At 39.2% G+C, this 26249-nt stretch overlaps 1 protein-coding gene across 3 annotated transcripts in view; it reads right to left on the bottom strand.

Moving 5' to 3' along the window:
- The window catches only part of abcd3a (ATP-binding cassette, sub-family D (ALD), member 3a), a 301524-nt gene that overhangs the window by 197272 nt on the left and 78003 nt on the right, over nt 1-26249 (bottom strand). For all 3 annotated transcript variants that reach the window (XM_077508600.1, XM_077508601.1, XM_077508602.1), the window contains one exon: nt 24365-24434. In XM_077508600.1, coding sequence (XP_077364726.1) covers nt 24365-24434 — 70 coding nt within the window. The remainder of the gene's footprint in view (nt 1-24364; nt 24435-26249) is intronic.

The following is a 26249-nucleotide window of genomic DNA, read 5'->3' as shown; positions in this document are numbered from 1 at the left end:
TTAACAAACTGCTCCTACAGAGTTTATCCGATCATCTTCAAACTTGGTGTGATTCATCTTAAGATGTTGAAAATGAAAAGTTATTGAAAGTTTTTTATTTCGTCACACGCTGTTATCGTGGCATGCACTTTTTGCAAAGGAAAAAAATCCTTCTTAATGAAGCATTCCCAGTTGTACGAAGCAGCTAGAGCGACGAAAAATTGTAGACATATGTAACAGCCCAGGATGTACAAAAATGTCTCTTGGTGCCATGTGCTAAACGCAACAGGAAGTCCCCCAGGGGCCGGGCATCACATTTTGAGCTAAAAAATTCCTCTTTAACGAAGCATTCCCGGTTGTACGTTTCACCTAGCGCTATGATAATTTGCAGGCATACATAAGAGCCCACGATGTACAAAAAAGTCTCTTGGAACCATGTGCTAAACCAAACAGGAAGTCCGCCATTTTGATTTATGATGGGATTTGTTGCCATTTTTTGTGGCCTTTTTCAGGGGTCATATTTTAACGAACCCCTCCTACAAAATTTATCCGACTGTCTTCAAACTTGGTGTGTTTCATCTTAAAATGTTTAAGATGCAAAGTAATTGAAAGTTTTTTATTTTGTAACATGCTGTTGCCATAGCAATGCATTGTTTGTCAAGTGCTGCTTTTTTTTTTTTTATACACATGAAAACTCATGAAACTTTGCAAACACATCAGACTTGTCATGAACATGAATTTTCAGAGATTTATTGTGCAATTTGCAATAAATAGCGCCCTCTAGACATTTTTATGAAGCATTTCCGATTGTATGATTATGCTAGACCTACAAAAAAGTATTATGTAGCCATTTGCCAAACCAAAGAGGAAGTCCGCTATTTTGATTTTATTTTGGGAATTATACATAATTTTTGGCCTTTTTCATTAAACTTTGCACAGACAAGGCATGGAAAAAAATAACATTTTAAATGGTCCTTGTTCCATGTAACAGTACCCCAACGTGCCAGTACCCTGACGTGCAAGTAACCCAACGTTGTGCTCAATAGCGCCCTCTATGCATTTTTATGGAGCATTTCCAATTGTATGATTCAAGCGATACACAACTAAAGATGACTTGACCTAGATTTGTGAAAACTGGGAGGCATACCTATTAGCTTAAGACCTACAAAAAGTATTCTGTAGCCGTATGCTAAACCTAAAAGGAAGTCCGCCATTTTGAATTTATTTTGGGAATTGCGCACCATATTTTGCGTTTTGATTAAACTTTGCACACACAAGGCTTGTCAAAAACATTTTAGATGGTCCTTGTCCTATTTGACAGTACCCCAACGTGCCAGTACCCCGACGTGCAAGTACCCCAACGTGGCCCGGGTTGCGAGGGCCCTTTATAGCTGCTCGCAGCTCTAGTTCTTATTATTATTCTTCTCCGCAAACAATCGCATTTTTGAGACGCTAAACGTGAACGAAAACTCACCAAACTTTACACGCACATCAGGCCTGGCGAAAAATTTGATATTTTAAAGTCGCCATACATGATAACAGAAAAATGGCTCCATAGCGCCACCTACATAGGTTAAACGGATCCCTGTCCCGCTACGATTGTCCTATGGCGACGAAAATTGTGTGGCACCCGTAGCACATCCAGATGAACAAAAACCTCTTTGATGTGTGTACCCTAAAATAGACAGAAAGTGAGGTATGATCATCTGACTGTCCAATTTTGGCCCAGTTTTGCACATTTACAGGGGTCATACTTTTGCCCGCTTCTCCTACACGGTTAACCCGATTAACTTCAAACTTGGGATGGACCATCTCAACACCTGGGACAACATCATTGTAAAAAATCTAAAGTTTTTGATATACTATATGACGTCGGCGACGCATCAAATTTAGAGTTTAAAAATTCTTACTTCATGAAGCATTGCCGGTTGTACGTTTAATCTAGAGCTACGAAAATTTGTACACATATGTAACAGGCTATGACCTACAAAAAACTCTTTTTGAACCATATGCTAAACCTCACAGGAAGTCCGCCATTTTGATTTATTTTGGAACGTGTTGCCATTTTTTTGGCCATTTCATTGGGGTCTTATTTTAACGAACTCCTCCTACAGTGTTTATCCGATCATCTTCAAACTTGGTGTGATTCATCTTAAGATGTTGAAGATGAAAAGTTATTGAAAGCTTTGTATTTCGTCGCACGCTGTTGTCATGGCATGCACTGTTTGCAAAGGAAAAAAAATATCCTTAAAGAAGCATTGCCAGTTGTACGAAGCAGCTAGAGCTACGAAAATTTGTAGACATATGTAACAGCCCAAGATGTACAAAAAAGTCTCTTGGTGCCCTGTGCTAAACCCAACAGGAAGTCCCCCAGGGGCCGGGCATCACATTTTAAGCTAAAAAACTCCTCTTTAACAAAGCATACCCGGCTGTACGTTTCACCTAGAGTTACCAAAATTTGTAGAGGTATATAACAGCCCTCGAGGTACAAAAAACTCTTTTTGAACCATATGCTAAACCTAACCGGATGTCCGCCATTTTTATTTACTTTGGAATGTGTTGCCATTTTTTGGGCCATTTCATAGGGGTCATATTTTAACGAACTCCTCCTACAGAGTTTATCCGATCATCTTCAAACTTGGTGTGACTCATCTTAAGATGTTGAGGATGAAAAGTTATTGAAAGCTCTTTATTTCGTCGCACGCTGTTGTCGTGGCATGCACTTTTTGCAAAGGAAAAAAATCCCTCTTAATGAAGCATTCCCAGTTGTACGAAGTAGCTAGAGCTACAAAAAATTGTAGACATATGTAACAGCCCACAGTGTACAAAAAAGTCTCTTGGTGCCATGTGCTAAACCCAACAGGAAGTCCCCCAGGGGCCGGGCATCACATTTTGAGCTAGAAAACTCCTCTTTAACGAAGCATTCCCGGTTGTACGTTTCATCTAGCGCGATGATAATTTGCAGGCATACATAAGAGCCCACGATGTACAAAAAAGTCTCTTGGAACCATGTGATAAACCAAACAGGAAGTCTGCCATTTTGATTTACGATGGGATTTGTTGCCATTTTTTGTGGCCTTTTTCAGTTGTCATATTTTAACGAACTCCTCGTACAAAGTTCATCCGACCGTCTTCAAACTTGGTGTGTTTCATCTTAAGATGTTTAAGATGCAAAGTTATCAAAAGTTTTTTATTTTGTCGCACGCTGCTGCTATAGCGATGCAGTTTGCCAAGTGAAGTGCTGCTTTGTTTTTTTATCTATACATGTGTGAAAACTTATGAAACTTTGCAAACACATCAGACTTGTCATGAACATGAATTTTTAGAGATTTATTGTGCAATTTGCAATAAATAGCGCCCTCTAGACATTTTTATGAAGTATTTCCGATTGTATGATTCTGCTAGATTTGTGAAAATTAGGACAGACCCCTATCAGCCTAATACCTACAAAAAAGTATTATGTAGCCATTTGCCAAACCAAAGAGGAAGTCCGCTATTTTGATTTTATTTTGGGAATTATACATCATTTTTGGCCTCTTTCATTAAACTTTGCACAGACAAGGCATGGAAAAAACTAACATTTTAAATGGTCCTTGTTCCATGTAACAGTACCCCAACGTGCCAGTACCCTGACGTGCAAGTAACCCAACGTTGTGCTCAATAGCGCCCTCTATGCATTTTTATGGAGCATTTCCAATTGTATGATTCAAGCGATACACAACTAAAGATGACTTGACCTAGATTTGTGAAAACTGGGAGGCATACCTATTAGCTTAAGACCTACAAAAAGTATTCTGTAGCCGTATGCTAAACCTAAAAGGAAGTCCGCCATTTTGAATTTATTTTGGGAATTGCACACCATATTTTGCGTTTTGATTAAACTTTGCACATACAAGGCTTGTCAAAAACATTTTAGATGGTCCTTGTCCTATTTGACAGTACCCCAACGTGCCAGTACCCCGACGTGCAAGTACCCCAACGTGGTCCGGGTTGCGAGGGCCCTTTATAGCTGCTCGCAGCTCTAGTTATTATTATTATTCTTCTTCTTCTTTATTCTCCGCAAACGATCGCGATTTTGGGTACCTAAACATTCACGAAAACTCACCGAACTTTGCACACTCCTCAGGCCCGGCGAAAAATTTGATATTATTAAGTCGTCATAACAATGCGACTCGATAGCGCCCCCTAGCGTAGAAAATTAAAAACCAAGCCCGGCACGTTTGAGCTAGAGCAACAAAAATTGGCAGGCACGTGTAGCACCCCGAGACGCACAAAAAAGTCTATTGGGACCATGTAGCTAAAATGTACAGGAAGTGAGCTATGAATTTTTTTATGTCCAATTTTGGCCTATTTTGGCACATTCACTGTGGTCATGCTTTTTCCCCCTTTGCAAACATTTTTCATCCAATTGACTTCAAACTTGGCATTTATCATCTCAAGACCTGAGAGAAAAACTGGGCAAAACATCTTGCCTTTTTGAAATACTATATGACGGGGGCGGGGCATCAAATATTGCCTTTAAAATTTCATTTGTCCAGAAAGAGCAAATGCTTAATAACTCCCATGTTCAAGCTCCAAAAAATCTCAAACTTCTCAGGCAACGTAATAGTCACGGCCTGAAAACATCTATATGATAAAATTCAGTTATACATATAGCGCCACCTAGTGGTTACAATAAATGTCATACTTTACGTTTTTAGCTACTGTGCTGAGCTTGTTGAAGGGATCCATTTGAAAATTGGTCAGAAAAGGCTTAAGATGTTGATCATGCCCCACACCGAATATTGTAACTTTTCGCCAAAGGGCGTGGCCGCTACGGTGACGCAAAGTCTGAAGATTTTTCGTGAAAATAAAAGCTGCATTAACTTGACCGAGATGATCCTATCTTCCCAAAATTTCACACATTTGATGAGAGTCCAGCCCTAAAGACATCTACTGACTTATATTTCATCTAACTGATAGCGCCACCTAGTGGCAATTTTTTTTATTACGAATTTTCTTCTACGTTTTTCTCCAAACACGTTAACTGGACCTACCTCATATTTGCTCAGATGAGGGTTTCGGCCTTCATGATGTCACAACACGAAGTTTGTGAGTTTTCGCGAATTGCTGTGGGTGTGGCTAAGCGCTGTTCGCCAAGAAAACAACGCCAGTTTTGAGGGTCTAAACATGCACAGAAACTCCTGAAACTTGGCACACACATCTGGCCTGGTAAAATGAGCAATATTTTATTGTTGATTGTGCTATTTTTACAAAAATGACTCAATAGCGCCCCCTTGAAATTTTTAACGAAGCAGCCCCGGTTGTACGTTTAAGCAAGAATGACGAATATTTTTAAGTGTATGAGGGAGCCCAAGACCTACAAAAAAGTCTCTTGTACCCATATGCTAAAATGAACAGGAAGTGAGCTACGAATTTTTGAATGTCCCATTTTTGACGATTTTTGCACATTCACAGGGGGCAGACTTTTGCCCACTTCTCCTACACGTTTCATCCGACTGAGTTAAGACTTGGCCTGGACCATGTCAAGACCTGAGCCAACGACAGGGGGAAAAATTTTGACTTTTCGAAATACTATATGATGAGGGCGGGGCATCAAAATTTGTGTTTCACAATGAAAAAGGATATGCTTGATAACTCCCCGGTACATGCTCCAAAAAATCCCAAACTTGACATGTATGTTTATCGTCAAGGCCTGAAGTTATCTCTATGACAACATTCAATTATATATGCAGCGCCACCTAGCCCTTGAGGCATGAAAAAAAAATACCCCACATACGGTATTTTGTACAAAAAATGTACACTCATTCTAAGTGTGATAACTAAGTCATTTATGAATATTTTTTTAGTTTCCACCACTCAAAATGTTCACTGGCATCAGACTTATCCAAACATATATATATTTTTATTTATTTTTGATAGCCTCTATGGACATTAAAAGCAATATCGTGAATGAAGGATATGCTTAATAACTCCACGGTACATGCTCCAAAAAAAAATCCCACACTTGACATGTATGCTTATAATCAAGGCCTGAAGGTATCTCTATGACAACATTCAGTTATAAATACAGCGCCACCTAGCCCTTGAGGCTTATATAAAAAAAAAAAAAAATACCCCACATACGGTATTTTGTACAAAAAATGTACACTCATTCTAAGTGTGATAACTAAGTCATTTATGAATATTCTTTTAGTTTCCACCACTCAAATTGTTCACTGGCTTCACACCGATCCAAACGTATGTACGTTTCCATTTTGTTTTATTCATTTTTGATTGCCCCTTTGGACAATAAAAGTAACATTGTGCAATGAGTACAACGAGCGATGATGTATATATACACTTTTACAAAAAATACCAATCAGGGCAACTCATTGCCTAAAAATAAAAAAGGACGCTGATTTTTGCAGGTCTTAACAATCACCAAAACCCGTTGAGCTTGACACACACACTGGCAAAAAAATATTCTACATGTAAACGTTTATTATGCCATTTTCAAAGAAATTTTGCTTCCAATATGCCAGTACCCCAACGTGCCAGTACCCCAACGTGCAAGTACCCCAACGTGCAAGGACCCCAACGTGGCCCGGGCTGCGAGGGCCCTTTATAGCTGCTCGCAGCTCTAGTTATTATTATTCTTTATTCTCCGCAAACGATCGCGATTTTGGGTACCTAAACATTCACGAAAACTCACCGAACTTTGCACACTCCTCAGGCCCGGCGAAAAATTTGATATTATTAAGTCGTCATAACAATGCGACTCGATAGCGCCCCCTAGCGTAGAAAAATAAAAACCAAGCCCGGCACGTTTGAGCTAGAGCAACAAAAATTGGCAGGCACGTGTAGCACCCCGAGACGCACAAAAAAGTCTATTGGGACCATGTAGCTAAAATGTACAGGAAGTGAGCTATGAATTTTTTTATGTCCAATTTTGGCCTATTTTGGCACATTCACTGTGGTCATGCTTTTTCTCCCTTTGCAAACATTTTTCATCCAATTGACTTCAAACTTGGCATTTATCATCTCAAGACCTGAGAGAAAAACTGGGCAAAACATCTTGCCTTTTTGAAATACTATATGACGGGGGCGGGGCATCAAATATTGCCTTTAAAATTTCATTTGTCCAGAAAGAGCAAATGCTTAATAACTCCCATGTTCAAGCTCCAAAAAATCTCAAACTTCTCAGGCAACGTAATAGTCACGGCCTGAAAACATCTATATGATAAAATTCAGTTATACATATAGCGCCACCTAGTGGTTACAATAAATGTCATACTTTACGTTTTTAGCTACTGTGCTGAGCTTGTTGAAGGGATCCATTTGAAAATTGGTCAGAAAAGGCTTAAGATGTTGATCATGCCCCACACCGAATATTGTAACTTTTCGCCAAAGGGCGTGGCCGCTACGGTGACGCAAAGTCTGAAGATTTTTCGTGAAAATAAAAGCTGCATTAACTTGACCGAGATGATCCTATCTTCTCAAAATTTCACACATTTGATGAGAGTCCAGCCCTAAAGACATCTACTGACTTATATTTCATCTAACTGATAGCGCCACCTAGTGGCAATTTTTTTTATTACGAATTTTCTTCTACGTTTTTCTCCAAACACGTTAACTGGACCTACCTCATATTTGCTCAGATGAGGGTTTCGGCCTTCATGATGTCACAACACGAAGTTTGTGAGTTTTCGCGAATTGCTGTGGGTGTGGCTAAGCGCTGTTCGCCAAGAAAACAACGCCAGTTTTGAGGGTCTAAACATGCACAGAAACTCATGAAACTTGGCACACACATCTGGCCTGGTAAAATGAGCAATATTTTATTGTTGATTGTGCTATTTTTACAAAAATGACTCAATAGCGCCCCCTAGAAGTTTTTAACGAAGCAGCCCCGGTTGTACGTTTAAGCAAGAACGACGAATATTTTTAGGTGTATGAGGGAGCCCAAGACCTACAAAAAAGTCTCTTGGACCAATATGCTAAAATGAACAGGAAGTGAGCTACGAATTTTTGAATGTCCCATTTTTGACAATTTTTGCACATTCACAGGGCGCAGACTTTTGCCCACTTCTCCTACACGTTTCATCTGACTGAGTTAAGACTTGACCTGGACCATGTCAAGACCTGAGCCAACGACAGGGGGAAAAATCTTGACCTTTCGAAATACTATATGATGAAGGCGGGGCATCAAAATTTGTGTTTCGCACTGAAAAAGGATATGCTTAATAACTCCCCGGTACATGCTCCAAAAAATCCCAAACTTGACATGTATGTTTATCGTCAAGGCCTGAAGCTATCTCTATGACAACATTCAGTTATATATGCAGCGCCACCTAGCCCTTGAGGCATAAAAAAAAAAATACCCCACATACGGTATTTTGTACAAAAAATGTAAACTCATTCTAAGTGCGATAACTAAGTCATTTATGAATATTCTTTTAGTTTCCACCACTCAAAATGTTCACTGGCATCAGACTTATCCAAACATATATATATTTTTATTTATTTTTGATAGCCTCTATGGACATTAAAAGCAATATCGTGAATGAAGGATATGCTTAATAACTCGACGGGACATGCTCCAAAAAAAATCCCACACTTGACATGTATGCTTATAATCAAGGCCTGAAGGTATCTCTATGACAACTTTAGTTATAAATACAGCGCCACCTAGCCCTTGAGGCTTATATAAAAAAAATAAAATACCCCACATACGGTATTTTGTACAAAAAATGTAAACTCATTCTAAGTGTGATAACTAAGTCATTTATGAATATTCTTTTAGTTTCCACCACACAAATTGTTCACTGGCTTCACACCGATCCAAATGTATGTACGTTTCCATTTTGTTTTATTCATTTTTGATTGCACCTTTGGACAATAAAAGCAACATTGTTCAATGAGTACAACGAGCGATGATGATATACACTTTTACAAAAAATACCAATCAGGGCAACTCATTGCTTAAAAATAAAAAAGGACGCTGATTTTTGCAGGTCTTAACAATCACCAAAACCCATTGAGCTTGACACACACACAGGCAAAAAAAATATTCTACATGTAAAGGTTTATTATGCCATTTTCAAAGAAATTTCGCTTCCAATATGCCAGTACCCCAATGTGCCAGTACCCCAACGTGCAAGGACCCCAACGTGGCCCGGGCTGCGAGGGCCCTTTATAGCTGCTCGCAGCTCTAGTTATTATTATTCTTCTTCTTCTTCTTCTCCGTAAACGATCGCATTTTTGAGTACCTAAACATTCACAAAAACTCACCAAACTTTGCACACTCCTCAGGCCCGGCGAAAAATTTGATATTATGAAGTCGTCATAACAACGCGACTCTATAGCGCCCCCTAGCGTAGAAAAATAAAAACCAAGCCTGGCACGTTTGAGCTAGAGCAACGAAAATTGGCAGGCACGTGTAGCACCCCGAGACGCACAAAAAAGTCTATTGGGACCATGTAGCTAAAATGTACAGGAAATGAGCTATGAATTTTTTTATGTCCAATTTTGGCCTATTTTGGCACATTCACTGTGGTCATGCTTTTTCCCCCTCTGCAAACATTTTTCTACCAAATTAACATCAAACTTGGCATTTATCATCTCAAGACCTGAGAGAACAACTGGGCAAAAAGTCTTGCCTTTTCGAAATACTATATGATGGGGGCGGGGCATCAAATATTGTCTTTAAAATTTCATTTGTCCAGAAAGAGCAAATGCTTAATAACTCCCATGTTCAAGCTCCAAAAAATCTCAAACTTCTCAGGCAACGTAATAGTCACGGCCTGAAAACATCTATATGATAAAATTCAGTTATACATATAGCGCCACCTAGTGGTTACAATAAATGTCATACTTTACGTTTTTAGCTACTGTGCTGAGCTTGTTGAAGGGATCCATTTGAAAGTTGGTCAGAAAAGCCTTAAGATGTTGATCATGCCCCACACCGAATATTGTAACCTTTCGCCAAAGGGCGTGGCCGCTACGGTGACGCAAAATCTGAAGATTTTTCGTGAAAATAAAAGCTGCATTAACTTGACCGAGATGATCCTATCTTCTCAAAATTTCACACATTTGATGAGAGTCCAGCCCAAAAGACATCTATGAACTTATATTTCATCTTACTGATAGCGCCACCTAGTGGCAATTTTTTTTCTTACGAATTTTCTTCTACGTTTTTCTCCAAACACGTTAACTGGACCAACCTCATATTTGCTCAGATGAGGGTTTCGGCCTTCATGATGTCACAACACGAAGTTTGTGAGTTTTCGCGAATCGCTGTGGGCGTGGCTAAGCACTGTTCGCCAAGAAAACAACGCCAGTTTTGAGGGTCTAAACATGCGCAGAAACTCATGAAACTTGGCACACACATCTGGCCTGGTAAAATGAACAATATTTTATTGTTGATTGTGCTATTTTTACAAAAATGACTCAATAGCGCCCCCTAGAATTTTTTAACGAAGCAGCCCCGATTGTACGTTTAAGCAAGATCTACGAAAATTTTTACGTGTATGAGGGAGCCAAAGACCTACAAAAAAGTCTCTTGGACCCATATGCTAAAATGAACAGGAAGTGAGCTACGAATTTTTGAATGTCCCATTTTTTACGATTTTTGCACATTTTCAGAGGGCATACTTTTGCCCACTTCTCCTACACGTTTTATCCGACTGACTTATGACTTGACCTGGACCATGCCAAGACCTGAGCCAACAACAGACGGAAAAATCTTGACTTTTGGAAATACTATATGATGAGGGCGGGGCATCAAAATTTGTGTTTCACACTGAAAAAGGATATGCTTAATAACTCCCCGATACATGCTCCAAAAAATCCCACACTTGACATGTATGCTTATAATCAAGGCCTGAAGGTATCTCTATGACAACATTCAGTTATAAATACAGCGCCACCTAGCCGTTGAGGCTTATATAAAAAAAATTAAAAAAATACCCCACATACGGTATTTTGTACAAAAAATGTACACTCATTCTAAGTGTGATAACTAAGTCATTTATGAATATTCTTTTAGTTTCCACCACTCAAATTGTTCACTGGCTTCACACCGATCCAAACGTATGTACGTTTCCATTTTGTTTTATTCATTTTTGATTGCCCCTTTGGACAATAAAAGTAAACATTGTGCAATGAGTACAACGAGCGATGATGTGTATATACACTTTTACAAAAAAATACCAATCAGGGCAACTCATTGCCTAAAAATAAATAAGGACGCTGATTTTTGCAGGTCTTAACAATCACCAAAATCCGTTGAGCTTGACAGACACTGGAAAAAAAAATATTCTACATGTAAACGTTTATTATGCCATTTTCAAAGAAATTTTGCTTCCAATATGCCAGTACCCCAACGTGCCAGTACCCCAACGTGCAAGTACCCCAACGTGCAAGGACCCCAACGTGGCCCGGGCTGCGAGGGCCCTTTATAGCTGCTCGCAGCTCTAGTTATTCTTCTTCTTCTTTATTCTCCGCAAACAATCGCGATTTTGGGTACCTAAATATTCACGAAAACTCACCGAACTTTGCACACTCCTCAGGTCCGGCGAAAAATTTGATATTATGAAGTCGTTATAACAACGCGACTCTATAGCGCCCCCTAGCATAGAAAAATAAAAACCAAGCCCGGCACGTTTGAGCTAGAGCAACGAAAATTGGCAGGCACGTGTAGCACCCCGAGACGCACAAAAAAGTCTATTGGGACCATGTAGCTAAAATGTACAGGAAGTGAGCTATGAATTTTTTAATGTCCAACTTTGGCCTATTTTGGCACATTCACTGTAGTCATGCTTTTTCCCCCTATGCAAACATTTTTCATCCCATTGACTTCAAACTTGGCATTTATCATCTCAAGACCTAAGAGAACAGTTGGGCAAAAAGACTTGCCTTTTCGAAATACTATATGACGGGGGCGGGGCATCAAATATTGCCTTTAAAATTTCATTTTTCCAGAAAGAGCAAATGCTGAATAACTCCCATGTACAAGCTCCAAAAAATCTCAAACTTCTCAGGCAACGTAATAGTCACGGCCTGAAAACATCTATATGACAAAATTCAGTTATACATATAGCGCCACCTAGTGGTTACAATAAATGTCATACTTTACGTTTTTAGCTACTGTGCTGAGCTCGTTGAAGGGATCCAGTTGAAAATTGGTCAGAAAAGCCTTAAGATGTTGATGATGCCCCACACCGAATATTGTAACTTTTCGCCAAAGGGCGTGGCCGCTACGGTGACGCAAAGTCTGAAGATTTTTCGTGACAATAAAAGCTGCATTAACTTGACCGAGATGATCCTATCTTCTCAAAATTTCACACATTTGATGAGAGTCCAGCCCTAAAGACATCTACTGACTTATATTTCATTTAACTGATAGCGCCACCTAGTGGCAATTTTTTTTCTTACGAATTTTCTTCTACGTTTTTCTCCAAACACGTTAACTGGACCTACCTCATATTTGCTCAGATGAGGGTTTCGGCCTTCATGATGTCACAACACGAAGTTTGTGAGTTTTCGCGAATTGCTGTGGGTGTGGCTAAGCGCTGTTCGCCAAGAAAACAACGCCAGTTTTGAGGGTCTAAACATGCACAGGAACTCATGAAACTTGGCACACACATCTGGCCTGGTAAAATGAGCAATATTTTATTGTTGATTGTGCTATTTTTACAAAAATGACTCAATAGCGCCCCCTAGAAGTTTTTAACGAAGCAGCCCCGGTTGTACGTTTAAGCAAGAACGAAAAATATTTTTAGGTGTATGAGGGAGCCCAAGACCTACGAAAAAGTCTCTTGGACCCATATGCTAAAATGAACAGGAAGTGAGCTACGAATTTTTGAATGTCCCATTTTTGACGATTTTTGCACATTCACAGGGGGCAGACTTTTGCCCACTTCTCCTACATGTTTCATCTGACTGAGTTAAGACTTGACCTGGACCATGTCAAGACCTGAGCCAACGACAGGGGGAAAAATCTTGACTTTTCGAAATACTATATGATGAATGCGGGGCATCAAACTTTGTGTTTCGAACTGAAAAAGGATATGCTTAATAACTTCCCAGTACATGCTCCAAAAAATCCCAAACTTGACATGTATGTTCATAGTCAAGGCCTGACGGTATCTCTATGACAACATTTAGTTATATATGCAGCGCCACCTAGCCCTTGAGGCAAAACAAAAAAATACCCCACATACGGTATTTTGTACAAAAAATGTAAACTCATTCTAAGTGTGATAACTAAGTCATTTATGAATATTCTTTTACTTTCCACCACTCAAAATTTTCACTAGCATCAGACCTATCCAAACATACGTATTTTTTTATTTAGTTTTATTTATTTTTGATAGCCTCTATTGACGTTAAAAGCAGTATCGTGAATGAAGGATATGCGGAATAACTCCCCGGTACATGCTTAAAAAAATCCCAAACTTGACATGTATATTTATAGTCAAGGCCTGAAGGTATCTCTATGACAAAATTCAGTTATAAATACTGCGCCACCTAGTCCTTGAGGCATAAAAAAAAACAAAAAAAAGAAACACTTACGGTATTTTGAACAATATTTGTGAACTCGTAAGTGTTATAACTAAGTCATTTATGAATATTCTTTTACTTTCCACTACTCAAGATGTTCACTGGTATCAGACCGATCCAAACATCTGTAGTTTTTTTATTCAGTTTCATTTTTTTTTTGATCGCCTCTATGGACAATACAAGCAACATTGTGCAATGAGTACAAGCGATGATGGGTATACATACTTTAAAAAAAAAAAAAACAGTCAGGTCAACTCATTCCCTAAAAATAATAAAAGGAAGCTGATTTTTGCAGATCTAGACAATCACCAAAACACATTGAGCTTGTCACACACATCACACCTGGCAAAAAAAAATTAACATGTAAAGGTTTATCATGCCATGTTCAAAGAAATTTTGCTCCTAATGTGCCAGTACCCCAATGTGCGAGTACCCCAACGTGCAAGTACCCCAACGTGGCCCGGGCTGCGAGGGCCCTTTATAGCTGCTCGCAGCTCTAGTTAGGGCCCGAGCAGCGACCGCTGCGAGGTCCCTATTGTTTTTGTAAAAATTATTATTAGGGCCCGAGCAGCGACCGCTGCGAGGTCCCTATTGTTTTTCGTTCGAATTATTAGGGCCCGAGCAGCGACCGCTGCGAGGTCCCTATTGTTTTTGTAAAAATTATTATTATTATTATTATTATTATTATTATTATTATTATTATTATTCTTTATTCTCCGCAAACGATCGCGATTTTGGGTACCTAAACATTCACGAAAACTCACCGAACTTTGCACACTCCTCAGGCCCGGCGAAAAATTTTATATTATTAAGTCGTCATAAAAATGCGACTCGATAGCGCCCCCTAGCGTAGAAAAATAAAAACCAAGCCCGGCACGTTTGAGCGAGAGCAACAAAAATTGGCAGGCACGTGTAGCACCCCGAGACGCACAAAAAAGTCTATTGGGACCATGTAGCTAAAATGTACAGGAAGTGAGCTATGAATTTTTTTATGTCCAATTTTGGCCTATTTTGGCACATTCACTGTGGTCATGCTTTTTCTCCCTTTGCAAACATTTTTCATCCAATTGACTTCAAACTTGGCATTTATCATCTCAAGACCTGAGAGAAAAACTGGGCAAAACATCTTGCCTTTTTGAAATACTATATGACGGGGGCGGGGCATCAAATATTGCCTTTAAAATTTCATTTGTCCAGAAAGAGCAAATGCTTAATAACTCCCATGTTCAAGCTCCAAAAAATCTCAAACTTCTCAGGCAACGTAATAGTCACGGCCTGAAAACATCTATATGATAAAATTCAGTTATACATATAGCGCCACCTAGTGGTTACAATAAATGTCATACTTTACGTTTTTAGCTACTGTGCTGAGCTTGTTGAAGGGATCCATTTGAAAATTGGTCAGAAAAGGCTTAAGATGTTGATCATGCCCCACACCGAATATTGTAACTTTTCGCCAAAGGGCGTGGCCGCTACGGTGACGCAAAGTCTGAAGATTTTTCGTGAAAATAAAAGCTGCATTAACTTGACCGAGATGATCCTATCTTCTCAAAATTTCACACATTTGATGAGAGTCCAGCCCTAAAGACATCTACTGACTTATATTTCATCTAACTGATAGCGCCACCTAGTGGCAATTTTTTTTATTACGAATTTTCTTCTACGTTTTTCTCCAAACACGTTAACTGGACCTACCTCATATTTGCTCAGATGAGGGTTTCGGCCTTCATGATGTCACAACACGAAGTTTGTGAGTTTTCGCGAATTGCTGTGGGTGTGGCTAAGCGCTGTTCGCCAAGAAAACAACGCCAGTTTTGAGGGTCTAAACATGCACAGAAACTCATGAAACTTGGCACACATATCTGGCCTGGTAAAATGAGCAATATTTTATTGTTGATTGTGCTATTTTTACAAAAATGACTCAATAGCGCCCCCTAGAAGTTTTTAACGAAGCAGCCCCGGTTGTACGTTTAAGCAAGAACGACGAATATTTTTAGGTGTATGAGGGAGCCCAAGACCTACAAAAAAGTCTCTTGTACCCATATGCTAAAATGAACAGGAAGTGAGCTACGAATTTTTGAATGTCCCATTTTTGACGATTTTTGCACATTCACAGGGGGCAGACTTTTGCCCACTTCTCCTACACGTTTCATCCGACTGAGTTAAGACTTGGCCTGGACCATGTCAAGACCTGAGCCAACGACAGGGGGAAAAATCTTGACTTTTCGAAATACTATATGATGAGGGCGGGGCATCAAAATTTGTGTTTCGCAATGTAAAAGGATATGCTTGATAACTCCCCGGTACATGCTCCAAAAAATCCCAAACTTGACATGTATGTTTATCGTCAAGGCCTGAAGCTATCTCTATGACAACATTCAGTTATATATGCAGCGCCACCTAGCCCTTGAGGCATAAAAAAAAAATACCCCACATACGGTATTTTGTACAAAAAATGTAAACTCATTCTAAGTGTGATAACTAAGTCATTTATGAATATTCTTTTAGTTTCCACCACTCAAAATGTTCACTGGCATCAGACTTATCCAAACATATATATATTTTTATTTATTTTTGATAGCCTCTATGGACATTAAAAGCAATATCGTGAATGAAGGATATGCTTAATAACTCGACGGGACATGCTCCAAAAAAAATCCCACACTTGACATGTATGCTTATAATCAAGGCCTGAAGGTATCTCTATGACAACTTTAGTTATAAATACAGCGCCACCTAGCCCTTGAGGCTTATATAAAAAAAATAAAATACCCCACATACGGTATTTTGTACAAAAAATGTAAACTCATTCTAAGTGTGATAACTAAGTCATTTATGAATATTCTTTTAGTTTCCACCACACAAATTGTTCACTGGCTTCACACCGATCCAAATGTATGTACGTTTCCATTTTGTTTTATTCATTTTTGATTGCACCTTTGGACAATAAAAGCAACATTGTTCAATGAGTACAACGAGCGATGATGATATACACTTTTACAAAAAATACCAATCAGGGCAACTCATTGCTTAAAAATAAAAAAGGACGCTGATTTTTGCAGGTCTTAACAATCACCAAAACCCATTGAGCTTGACACACACACAGGCAAAAAAAATATTCTACATGTAAAGGTTTATTATGCCATTTTCAAAGAAATTTCGCTTCCAATATGCCAGTACCCCAATGTGCCAGTACCCCAACGTGCAAGGACCCCAACGTGGCCCGGGCTGCGAGGGCCCTTTATAGCTGCTCGCAGCTCTAGTTATTATTCTTCTTCTTCTTCTTCTTCTCCGTAAACGATCGCATTTTTGAGTACCTAAACATTCACAAAAACTCACCAAACTTTGCACACTCCTCAGGCCCGGCGAAAAATTTGATATTATGAAGTCGTCATAACAACGTGACTCTATAGCGCCCCCTAGCGTAGAAAAATAAAAACCAAGCCTGGCACGTTTGAGCTAGAGCAACGAAAATTGGCAGGCACGTGTAGCACCCCGAGACGCACAAAAAAAGTCTATTGGGACCATGTAGCTAAAATGTACAGGAAATGAGCTATGAATTTTTTTATGTCCAATTTTGGCCTATTTTGGCACATTCACTGTGGTCATGCTTTTTCCCCCTCTGCAAACATTTTTCTACCAAATTAACATCAAACTTGGCATTTATCATCTCAAGACCTGAGAGAACAACTGGGCAAAAAGTCTTGCCTTTTCGAAATACTATATGATGGGGGCGGGGCATCAAATATTGTCTTTAAAATTTCATTTGTCCAGAAAGAGCAAATGCTTAATAACTCCCATGTTCAAGCTCCAAAAAATCTCAAACTTCTCAGGCAACGTAATAGTCACGGCCTGAAAACATCTATATGATAAAATTCAGTTATACATATAGCGCCACCTAGTGGTTACAATAAATGTCATACTTTACGTTTTTAGCTACTGTGCTGAGCTTGTTGAAGGGATCCATTTGAAAGTTGGTCAGAAAAGCCTTAAGATGTTGATCATGCCCCACACAGAATATTGTAACCTTTCGCCAAAGGGCGTGGCCGCTACGGTGACGCAAAATCTGAAGATTTTTCGTGAAAATAAAAGCTGCATTAACTTGACCGAGATGATCCTATCTTCTCAAAATTTCACACATTTGATGAGAGTCCAGCCCAAAAGACATCTATGAACTTATATTTCATCTTACTGATAGCGCCACCTAGTGGCAATTTTTTTTCTTACGAATTTTCTTCTACGTTTTTCTCCAAACACGTTAACTGGACCAACCTCATATTTGCTCAGATGAGGGTTTCGGCCTTCATGATGTCACAACACGAAGTTTGTGAGTTTTCGCGAATCGCTGTGGGCGTGGCTAAGCACTGTTCGCCAAGAAAACAACGCCAGTTTTGAGGGTCTAAACATGCGCAGAAACTCATGAAACTTGGCACACACATCTGGCCTGGTAAAATGAACAATATTTTATTGTTGATTGTGCTATTTTTACAAAAATGACTCAATAGCGCCCCCTAGAATTTTTTAACGAAGCAGCCCCGATTGTACGTTTAAGCAAGATCTACGAAAATTTTTACGTGTATGAGGGAGCCAAAGACCTACAAAAAAGTCTCTTGGACCCATATGCTAAAATGAACAGGAAGTGAGCTACGAATTTTTGAATGTCCCATTTTTTACGATTTTTGCACATTTTCAGAGGGCATACTTTTGCCCACTTCTCCTACACGTTTTATCCGACTGACTTATGACTTGACCTGGACCATGCCAAGACCTGAGCCAACAACAGACGGAAAAATCTTGACTTTTGGAAATACTATATGATGAGGGCGGGGCATCAAAATTTGTGTTTCGCACTGAAAAAGGATATGCTTAATAACTCCCCGATACATGCTCCAAAAAATCCCACACTTGACATGTATGCTTATAATCAAGGCCTGAAGGTATCTCTATGACAACATTCAGTTATAAATACAGCGCCACCTAGCCGTTGAGGCTTATATAAAAAAAATTAAAAAAATACCCCACATACGGTATTTTGTACAAAAAATGTACACTCATTCTAAGTGTGATAACTAAGTCATTTATGAATATTCTTTTAGTTTCCACCACTCAAATTGTTCACTGGCTTCACACCGATCCAAACGTATGTACGTTTCCATTTTGTTTTATTCATTTTTGATTGCCCCTTTGGACAATAAAAGTAAACATTGTGCAATGAGTACAACGAGCGATGATGTGTATATACACTTTTACAAAAAAATACCAATCAGGGCAACTCATTGCCTAAAAATAAATAAGGACGCTGATTTTTGCAGGTCTTAACAATCACCAAAATCCGTTGAGCTTGACAGACACTGGAAAAAAAAATATTCTACATGTAAACGTTTATTATGCCATTTTCAAAGAAATTTTGCTTCCAATATGCCAGTACCCCAACGTGCCAGTACCCCAACGTGCAAGTACCCCAACGTGCAAGGACCCCAACGTGGCCCGGGCTGCGAGGGCCCTTTATAGCTGCTCGCAGCTCTAGTTATTCTTCTTCTTCTTTATTCTCCGCAAACAATCGCGATTTTGGGTACCTAAATATTCACGAAAACTCACCGAACTTTGCACACTCCTCAGGTCCGGCGAAAAATTTGATATTATGAAGTCGTTATAACAACGCGACTCTATAGTGCCACCTAGTGGCAATTTTTTTTCTTACGAATTTTCTTCAACGTTCTTCTCCAAACACGTTAACTGGACCTACCTCATATTTGCTCAGATGAGGGTTTCGGCCTTCATGATGTCACAACACGAAGTTTGTGAGTTTTCACGAATCGCTGTGGGCGTGGCTAAGCGCTGTTTGCCAAGAAAACAACGCCACTTTTGAGAGCCTAAACTGGCAAAGAAACACATGAAACTTGGCACACACATCTGGCCTGGCAAAATGAGCAATATTTTATCGTGGATTGTGCTATTTTTACAAAAATGACTCAATAGCGCCCCCTAGAAATTTTTAACGAAGCAGCCCCGCTTGTACGTTGAAGCAAGATCTTTGGAAATTTTTAGGTGTATGAGGGAGCCCAAGACATACAAAAAAGTCTCTTGGACCCATGTGCTAAAATGAACAGGAAGCGAGCTACGAATTTTTGAATGTCGCATTTTTTACGATTTTAGCACATTTACAGGGGGCATAATTTTGCACACTTCTCCTACGCGTTTCATCCGACTGACTTCAGACTTGACCTGGGCCATGTCAAGACCTGAGCCTGCGACAGTGGGAAAACTCTTGACTTTTCGGAATACTATATGATGAGGGCGGAGCATCAAATTTTGTGTTTCGCACTGAAAAAGGATATGCTTAATAACTCCCCGGTACATGCTCCAAAAAATCCCAAACTTGACATGTATGTTTATAGTCAAGGCCTGAAGCTATCTATATGACAACATTCAGTTATATATGCAGCGCCACCTAGCCCTTGAGGCATGAAAAAAAAAAATACCCCACTTACGGTATTTTTACAAAAATTGTAAACTCATTCTCAGTGTGATAACGAAGTCATTTATGAATATTATTTTACTTTCCACCACTCAAAATGTTTACTGGCATCAGACCTATCCAAACATACGTATTTTTTATTTAGTTTTATTTATTTTTGATAGCCTCTATGGACGTTAAAAGCAGTATCGTGAATGAAGGATATGCTTAATAACTCCCCGGTACATGCTTCAAAAAATCCCAAACTTGCCATGTATATTTATAGTCAAGGCGTGAAGGTATCTCTATGACAAAATTCAGTTATAAATACAGCGCCACCTAGTCTTTGAGGCATAAAAAAAAACAAAAAAAAACAACAACCCCACTTACGGTATTTTGTACAAAATTTGTGAACTCATTGTAAGTGTAATAACTAAGTCATTTATGAATATTCTTTTACTTTTTCCACTACTCAAGATGTTCACTGGTATCAGACCGATCCAAACATATGTACTTTTTTATTTTGTTTTATTTATTTTTGATAGCCTCTCTTCACAATAAAAGCAACATCGTGCAATGAGTACGAGCAATGATGGGTATATATACTTTTGCAAAAAATACCAATCAGGTCAACTCATTCCCTAAAAATAAAAAATGACGCTAATTTTTGCAGATCTTAACAATCACCAAAACCCATTGAGCTTGACACACTCATCACACCTGGCAAAAAAAAAAAAAAATCCACATGTTTATCATGCCATTTTCAAAGAAATTCTGCTTCCAATGTGCCAATACCCCAATGTGCAAGTACCCCAACGTGCAAGTACCCCAACGTGGCCCGGGCTGCGAGGGCCCTTTATAGCTGCTCGCAGCTCTAGTTAGGGCCCGAGCAGCGACCGCTGCGAGGTCCCTCTTGTTTTTGTAAAATTCTTCTTCTAATTCTTCTTCTTCTTCTTCTTCTTCTCCGTAAACGATCTCATTTTTGAGGGCCTAAACATTTACGAAAACTCACCAAACTTTGCAGTCTCTTCGTGCCCGGTGAAAAATTTGATATTATGTAGTTGTCATAACAACGCAACTCTATAGCGCCACCTAGCGTAGAAAAATATAAACCAATCCCGGCCCGTTTGAGCTAGAGCTACGAAAATTGGCAGGCACGTGTAGCACCCCGAGACGCACAAAAAAGTCAGTGGAAGCCATTTCCTAAAATGTACAGGAAGTGAGCTATGAATTTTTGAATGTCCAATTTTGGCCCATTTTGGCACATTCACTGTGGTCATACTTTTCCCCCCTTTGCAAATATTTTTCAGCCAGTTGACTTCAAACTTGCCATGTATCATCTCAAGACCTGAGACAACAACTGGGCAAAATATCTTGACTTTTTGAAATACTATATGACGGGGGCGGGGCATCAAATATTGCCTTTAAAATTTCATTTGTCCAGAAAGACAAAATGCTGAATAACTCCCATGTACAAGCTCCAAAAAATCTCAAACTTCTCATGCAACTTAATAGTCACGGCCTGAAGACATCTATATGATAAAATTCTGTTATATATATAGCGCCACCTAGTGGTGACAATAAATGTCATACTTTACGTTTTTAGCTACTGTGCCAAGCTCTTTGAAGGGATCCAGTTGAAAATTGGTCAGACAAGCCTTAAGATGTTGATCATGCCCTACACCGAATATTGTAACTTTTCGCCAAAGGGCGTGGCCGCTACGGTGCCGCAAAGTCTGGTAATTTTTCGTGGCAATAAAAGCTGCTTTAACTTGACCCAGATGATCCTATCTTCTCAAAATTTCACACATTTGATGAGAGTCCAGCCCTTAAGACATCTACGTACTTATATTTCATCTTACTGATAGCGCCACCTACTGGCAATTTTTTTTCTTATGATTTTTCTTCAATGTTTTTCTCCAACCCCATTAACTGCACCTACCTCATATTTGCTCAGATGAGGGTTTCGGTCTTCATGATGTCACAATACGAAGTTTGTGAGTTTTCGCGAATCGCTGTGGGCGTGGCTAAGCGCTGTTCGCCAAGAAAACAACACCAATTTTGAGGGCCTAAACTGGCACAAAAACTCCTGAAACTTGGCACACACATCTGGCCTGGTAAAATGAGCAATATTTTATTGTTGATTGTGCTATTTTTACAAAAATGACTCAATAGCGCCCCCTCGAAATTTTTAACGAAGCAGCCCCGGTTGTACGTTTAAGCAAGAACGACGAATATTTTTAGGTGTATGAGGGAGCCCAAGACCTACAAAAAAGTCTCTTGTACCCATATGCTAAAATGAACAGGAAGTGAGCTACGAATTTTTGAATGTCCCATTTTTGACGATTTTTGCACATTCACAGGGGGCAGACTTTTGCCCACTTCTCCTACACGTTTCATCCGACTGAGTTAAGACTTGGCCTGGACCATGTCAAGACCTGAGCCAACGACAGGGGGAAAAATTTTGACTTTTCGAAATACTATATGATGAGGGCGGGGCATCAAAATTTGTGTTTCGCAATGTAAAAGGATATGCTTGATAACTCCCCGGTACATGCTCCAAAAAATCCCAAACTTGACATGTATGTTTATCGTCAAGGCCTGAAGTTATCTCTATGACAACATTAAGTTATATATGCAGCGCCACCTAGCCCTTGAGGCATGAAAAAAAAATACCCCACATACGGTATTTTGTACAAAAAATGTAAACTCATTCTAAGTGTGATAACAAAGTCATTTATGAATATTCTTTTAGTTTCCACCACTCAAAATGTTCACTGGCATCAGACTTATCCAAACATATATATATTTTTATTTATTTTTGATAGCCTCTATGGACATTAAAAGCAATATCGTGAATGAAGGATATGCTTAATAACTCCACGGTACATGCTCCAAAAAAAATCCCACACTTGACATGTATGCTTATAATCAAGGCCTGAAGGTATCTCTATGACAACATTCAGTTATAAATACAGCGCCACCTAGCCCTTGAGGCTTATATAAAAAAAAATAAAAATACCACACATACGGTATTTTGTACAAAAAATGTACACTCATTCTAAGTGTGATAACTAAGTCATTTATGAATATTCTTGTACTTTCCACCACTCAAAATATTCACTGGCATCAGACCTAACCAAACATACATATTTTTGTTATTTAGTTTTATTGATTTTTGATAGCCTCTATGGACATTAAAAGCAATGTCGTGAATGAAGGATATGCTTAATAATTCCCAGGTACATGCTCCAAAAAATCCCATACTTGAAATGTATATTCATAGTCAAGGCCTGAAGGTATCTCTATGACAAAATTCAGTTGTAAATACAGTGCCACCTAGTCCGTGAGTCATAAAAAAAATGCCTCACTTACGGTATTTTTACAAAAATTTTAAACTCATTGTAAGTGTGATAACTAAGTCATTTATGAATATTCTTTTACTTTCCACCACTAAATATGTTCACTGGCATCAGACCGATCCAAACATATGTAATTTTTTATTTAGTTTCATTTTTTTTGATCGCCTCTATGGACAACAAAAGCAACATTGTGCAATGAGTACGAGCGATGATGTGTAAATGTACTTTTGCAAAAAATAGCAATCAGGGCAACTCATTGCCTATAAATAAAAAAAAGACGCTGATTTTTGCAGATCTTAACAATCACCAAAACCCATTGAGCTTGACACACTCATCACACCTGGCAAAAAAAAAATAAAAAATCCAAATGTAAAGGTTTATCATGGCATTGTCAAAGAAATTCTGCTTCCAACGTGCAAGTACCCCAACGTGGCCCGGGCTGCGAGGGCCCTTTATAGCTGCTCGCAGCTCTAGTTTATTTTGAAATCACCAACTCCCCTCTCACCTCAGGTCACTTACCCTTCCTTCTGCTCAGCTCATTACCGGTCCACGCCCTTGATTGCTTCCACCTGCCACCAATTACCCAGCCAATAAATAGCCATCATCCACCACCTGCAGTTGCCGAAGTGTCACAACCCGTGCATGGAAGCGCCCTCACAGTCCTTGATCCACAGTCCTTGTATTTGCCTTGCCTTGTCTTGCGTCCTGAGTTTGCCCCTCTTTTTCCTCCCTAGCGGAGCGCCTTTTGTTGTCCCCTTTTTTGAGTGCCCTGTTTTCATCTCCAGTTTGGAGCTCTTTATGTTCAGCGTTTTTTCCCTCTTTAAGAGGCGTCTTGAGTTTCCTGTCATTAAACTGCAGCCTTGTTGGCCAACTTACCATCTGCGTCTGAGTCCTTCCTCTTCACGTCGTGTCAGTGATGTCATTTTCAGTCGACAGCAAGTTGTCAAGTTAGGGTTATTAAAGCTGGTGAAGTTAACCAGTTGACTGTTGTATCAAATCTTAATCTTGTGATATTAATACCTACCAGTTTTTTAAAAGTAGTGTGAATGGTCTGTTTTTCTCTCATGTTCCCATTGTAGAATGCTATCTCCTCACTGAAAACAGAAAAAAAAGATTAATTTATATATGGTACTTTTCATTTTTGTCAAATGGCGTGTCATACTCGTGACTAGGGTTGGGCATAGATCATACATAGAACATACGGCCCGCGATGGAGTTTAGTCCGGCCCGCGAGATGATTTTGCAAAGTAAAAAATAATTTGTAATGTCGGACCAGTTAATCAGCTGGCCACAATCAAAACGTATAAATTTATTTCACAAGCAGTCCTCAGATGAGAAATGCAACTTGTTCGGGGAATCGTCCTGGATGTCATTATTTTACACGCAGCTTAAAGTTACGTGTTTTTTTTTATTATTTATTTGTTGTTTATTTGTTTATTTTATTTTTTAAATCATAGACCGACATAAACATGTTAAATATGACACAAATTAATTACTGGTAACACAGTAGATATGACATTAACATCCTCATAACATTAACTCATTTGCTCCCAAAAAGGTATAAATACGTTCCATTTTAAATATTACCAGTGTTCCAAAGACTTATTTACACGTTTTGTTTTGGGGGGTTTTATACTAGAGCATACAGAAGGCTTTGATGCAGCCTCTAAACTGCAGAGAACGGTTGAAGCAATCTGGATATTCAGATCGGATATTTTTGTTTTAGCCCTACGAAAGGGCTCAGCAGGACACACACTCTGTTACAACTCGTGTTTAGCCTTTGTTTTAATGAACAAGGTACCACAGGTTATAAACCTGGGATAAAGCAGACAATATCACAATAATATATAACATAATATACAATGTAATACAATAATTATGCAAATAAAGGAATTGTACACACTGCAATACATTAGTCTACGTAGTCACATTTAATATCTATTTATTATTACAATTAAGGTAGTAAACATAATTGCGTCTGAATAAACTACACATCCCACAATGCTCCGCAAACTACCACATGCGCACGACGGCCCTCCCCCGCCATCACCGAGTCAACCAAACAAACGCGTGGATGTCCACCCAAGTCTCACACGGACACGCGGAACTTAGAAACTCTAATGCAAGCATGCAACAATCATAACCAAGCAAAACACAGTTTAAATAATTAACTTTGTATGTTTGGCTCCAGATCGATCGCGTCGCCAGTGCATTTATCCTCATACCGCGTGCGTGAATTAAACTCCGGTAACCATCTATTAATATTAACGTATCTAATTTTAGTTATCCATGTAGATTAATGCCCCATCCAGAAGTCCCCCTGTAAAAGGCCCCTGGTTTGACACAAACCTGCTCTGGCACATTATCCTTTCTTCTGACACAAGCAGACATATGTGGGTTTTTGTGACACGATACTTGTTAGTTGAGAATTATTCTGTTAGCCGTATTGTGGTAAAAAAGAAACATAAACGTGGTCTTCCTGGGTCTGGCTGGCCTTGGAGGCATTTCTGTGAGAAGGCTGTTTTACTGGATTTTGACCGATTTTGCAAGGCCCACAGAATATTGTGTTTTATGGCTATAAAAGCATGGAACCTATCAAAAGAAAGTTTAAAGTCTCTTCTTTCATCAGGAAAAAAAGTATGTTTCAATCTGTTTCCGTTTTGCAGCAATTAGCATTAGAAGAGAGCTAAGTTTAATCAGTTTTCACAAATCTATTTAAAATTGTAAGTAATTGAGCTTTTTTTCTACATGGCCCTGGTTGATCTCCTTTGCTCTGCTGCCACCTGCTGGCCGTTTGTGTAATAACTACCATTTCTGCAACCGTTCTTTGCAGTTGAGAGGCTGAATCAAAGCCTTCTGTATGCTCTAGCATTAAAAAAAAAAAAAAAAAAACGTATAAATACGTCTTT

The sequence above is a fragment of the Festucalex cinctus genome, chromosome 20 (genome assembly GCF_051991245.1).
Source record: "Festucalex cinctus isolate MCC-2025b chromosome 20, RoL_Fcin_1.0, whole genome shotgun sequence".
Taxonomy (NCBI): Eukaryota; Metazoa; Chordata; class Actinopteri; order Syngnathiformes; family Syngnathidae; genus Festucalex; species Festucalex cinctus.
Note: the sequence above shows the minus strand (reverse complement) of the source record. Positions and strands in the feature narration are given on the sequence as shown.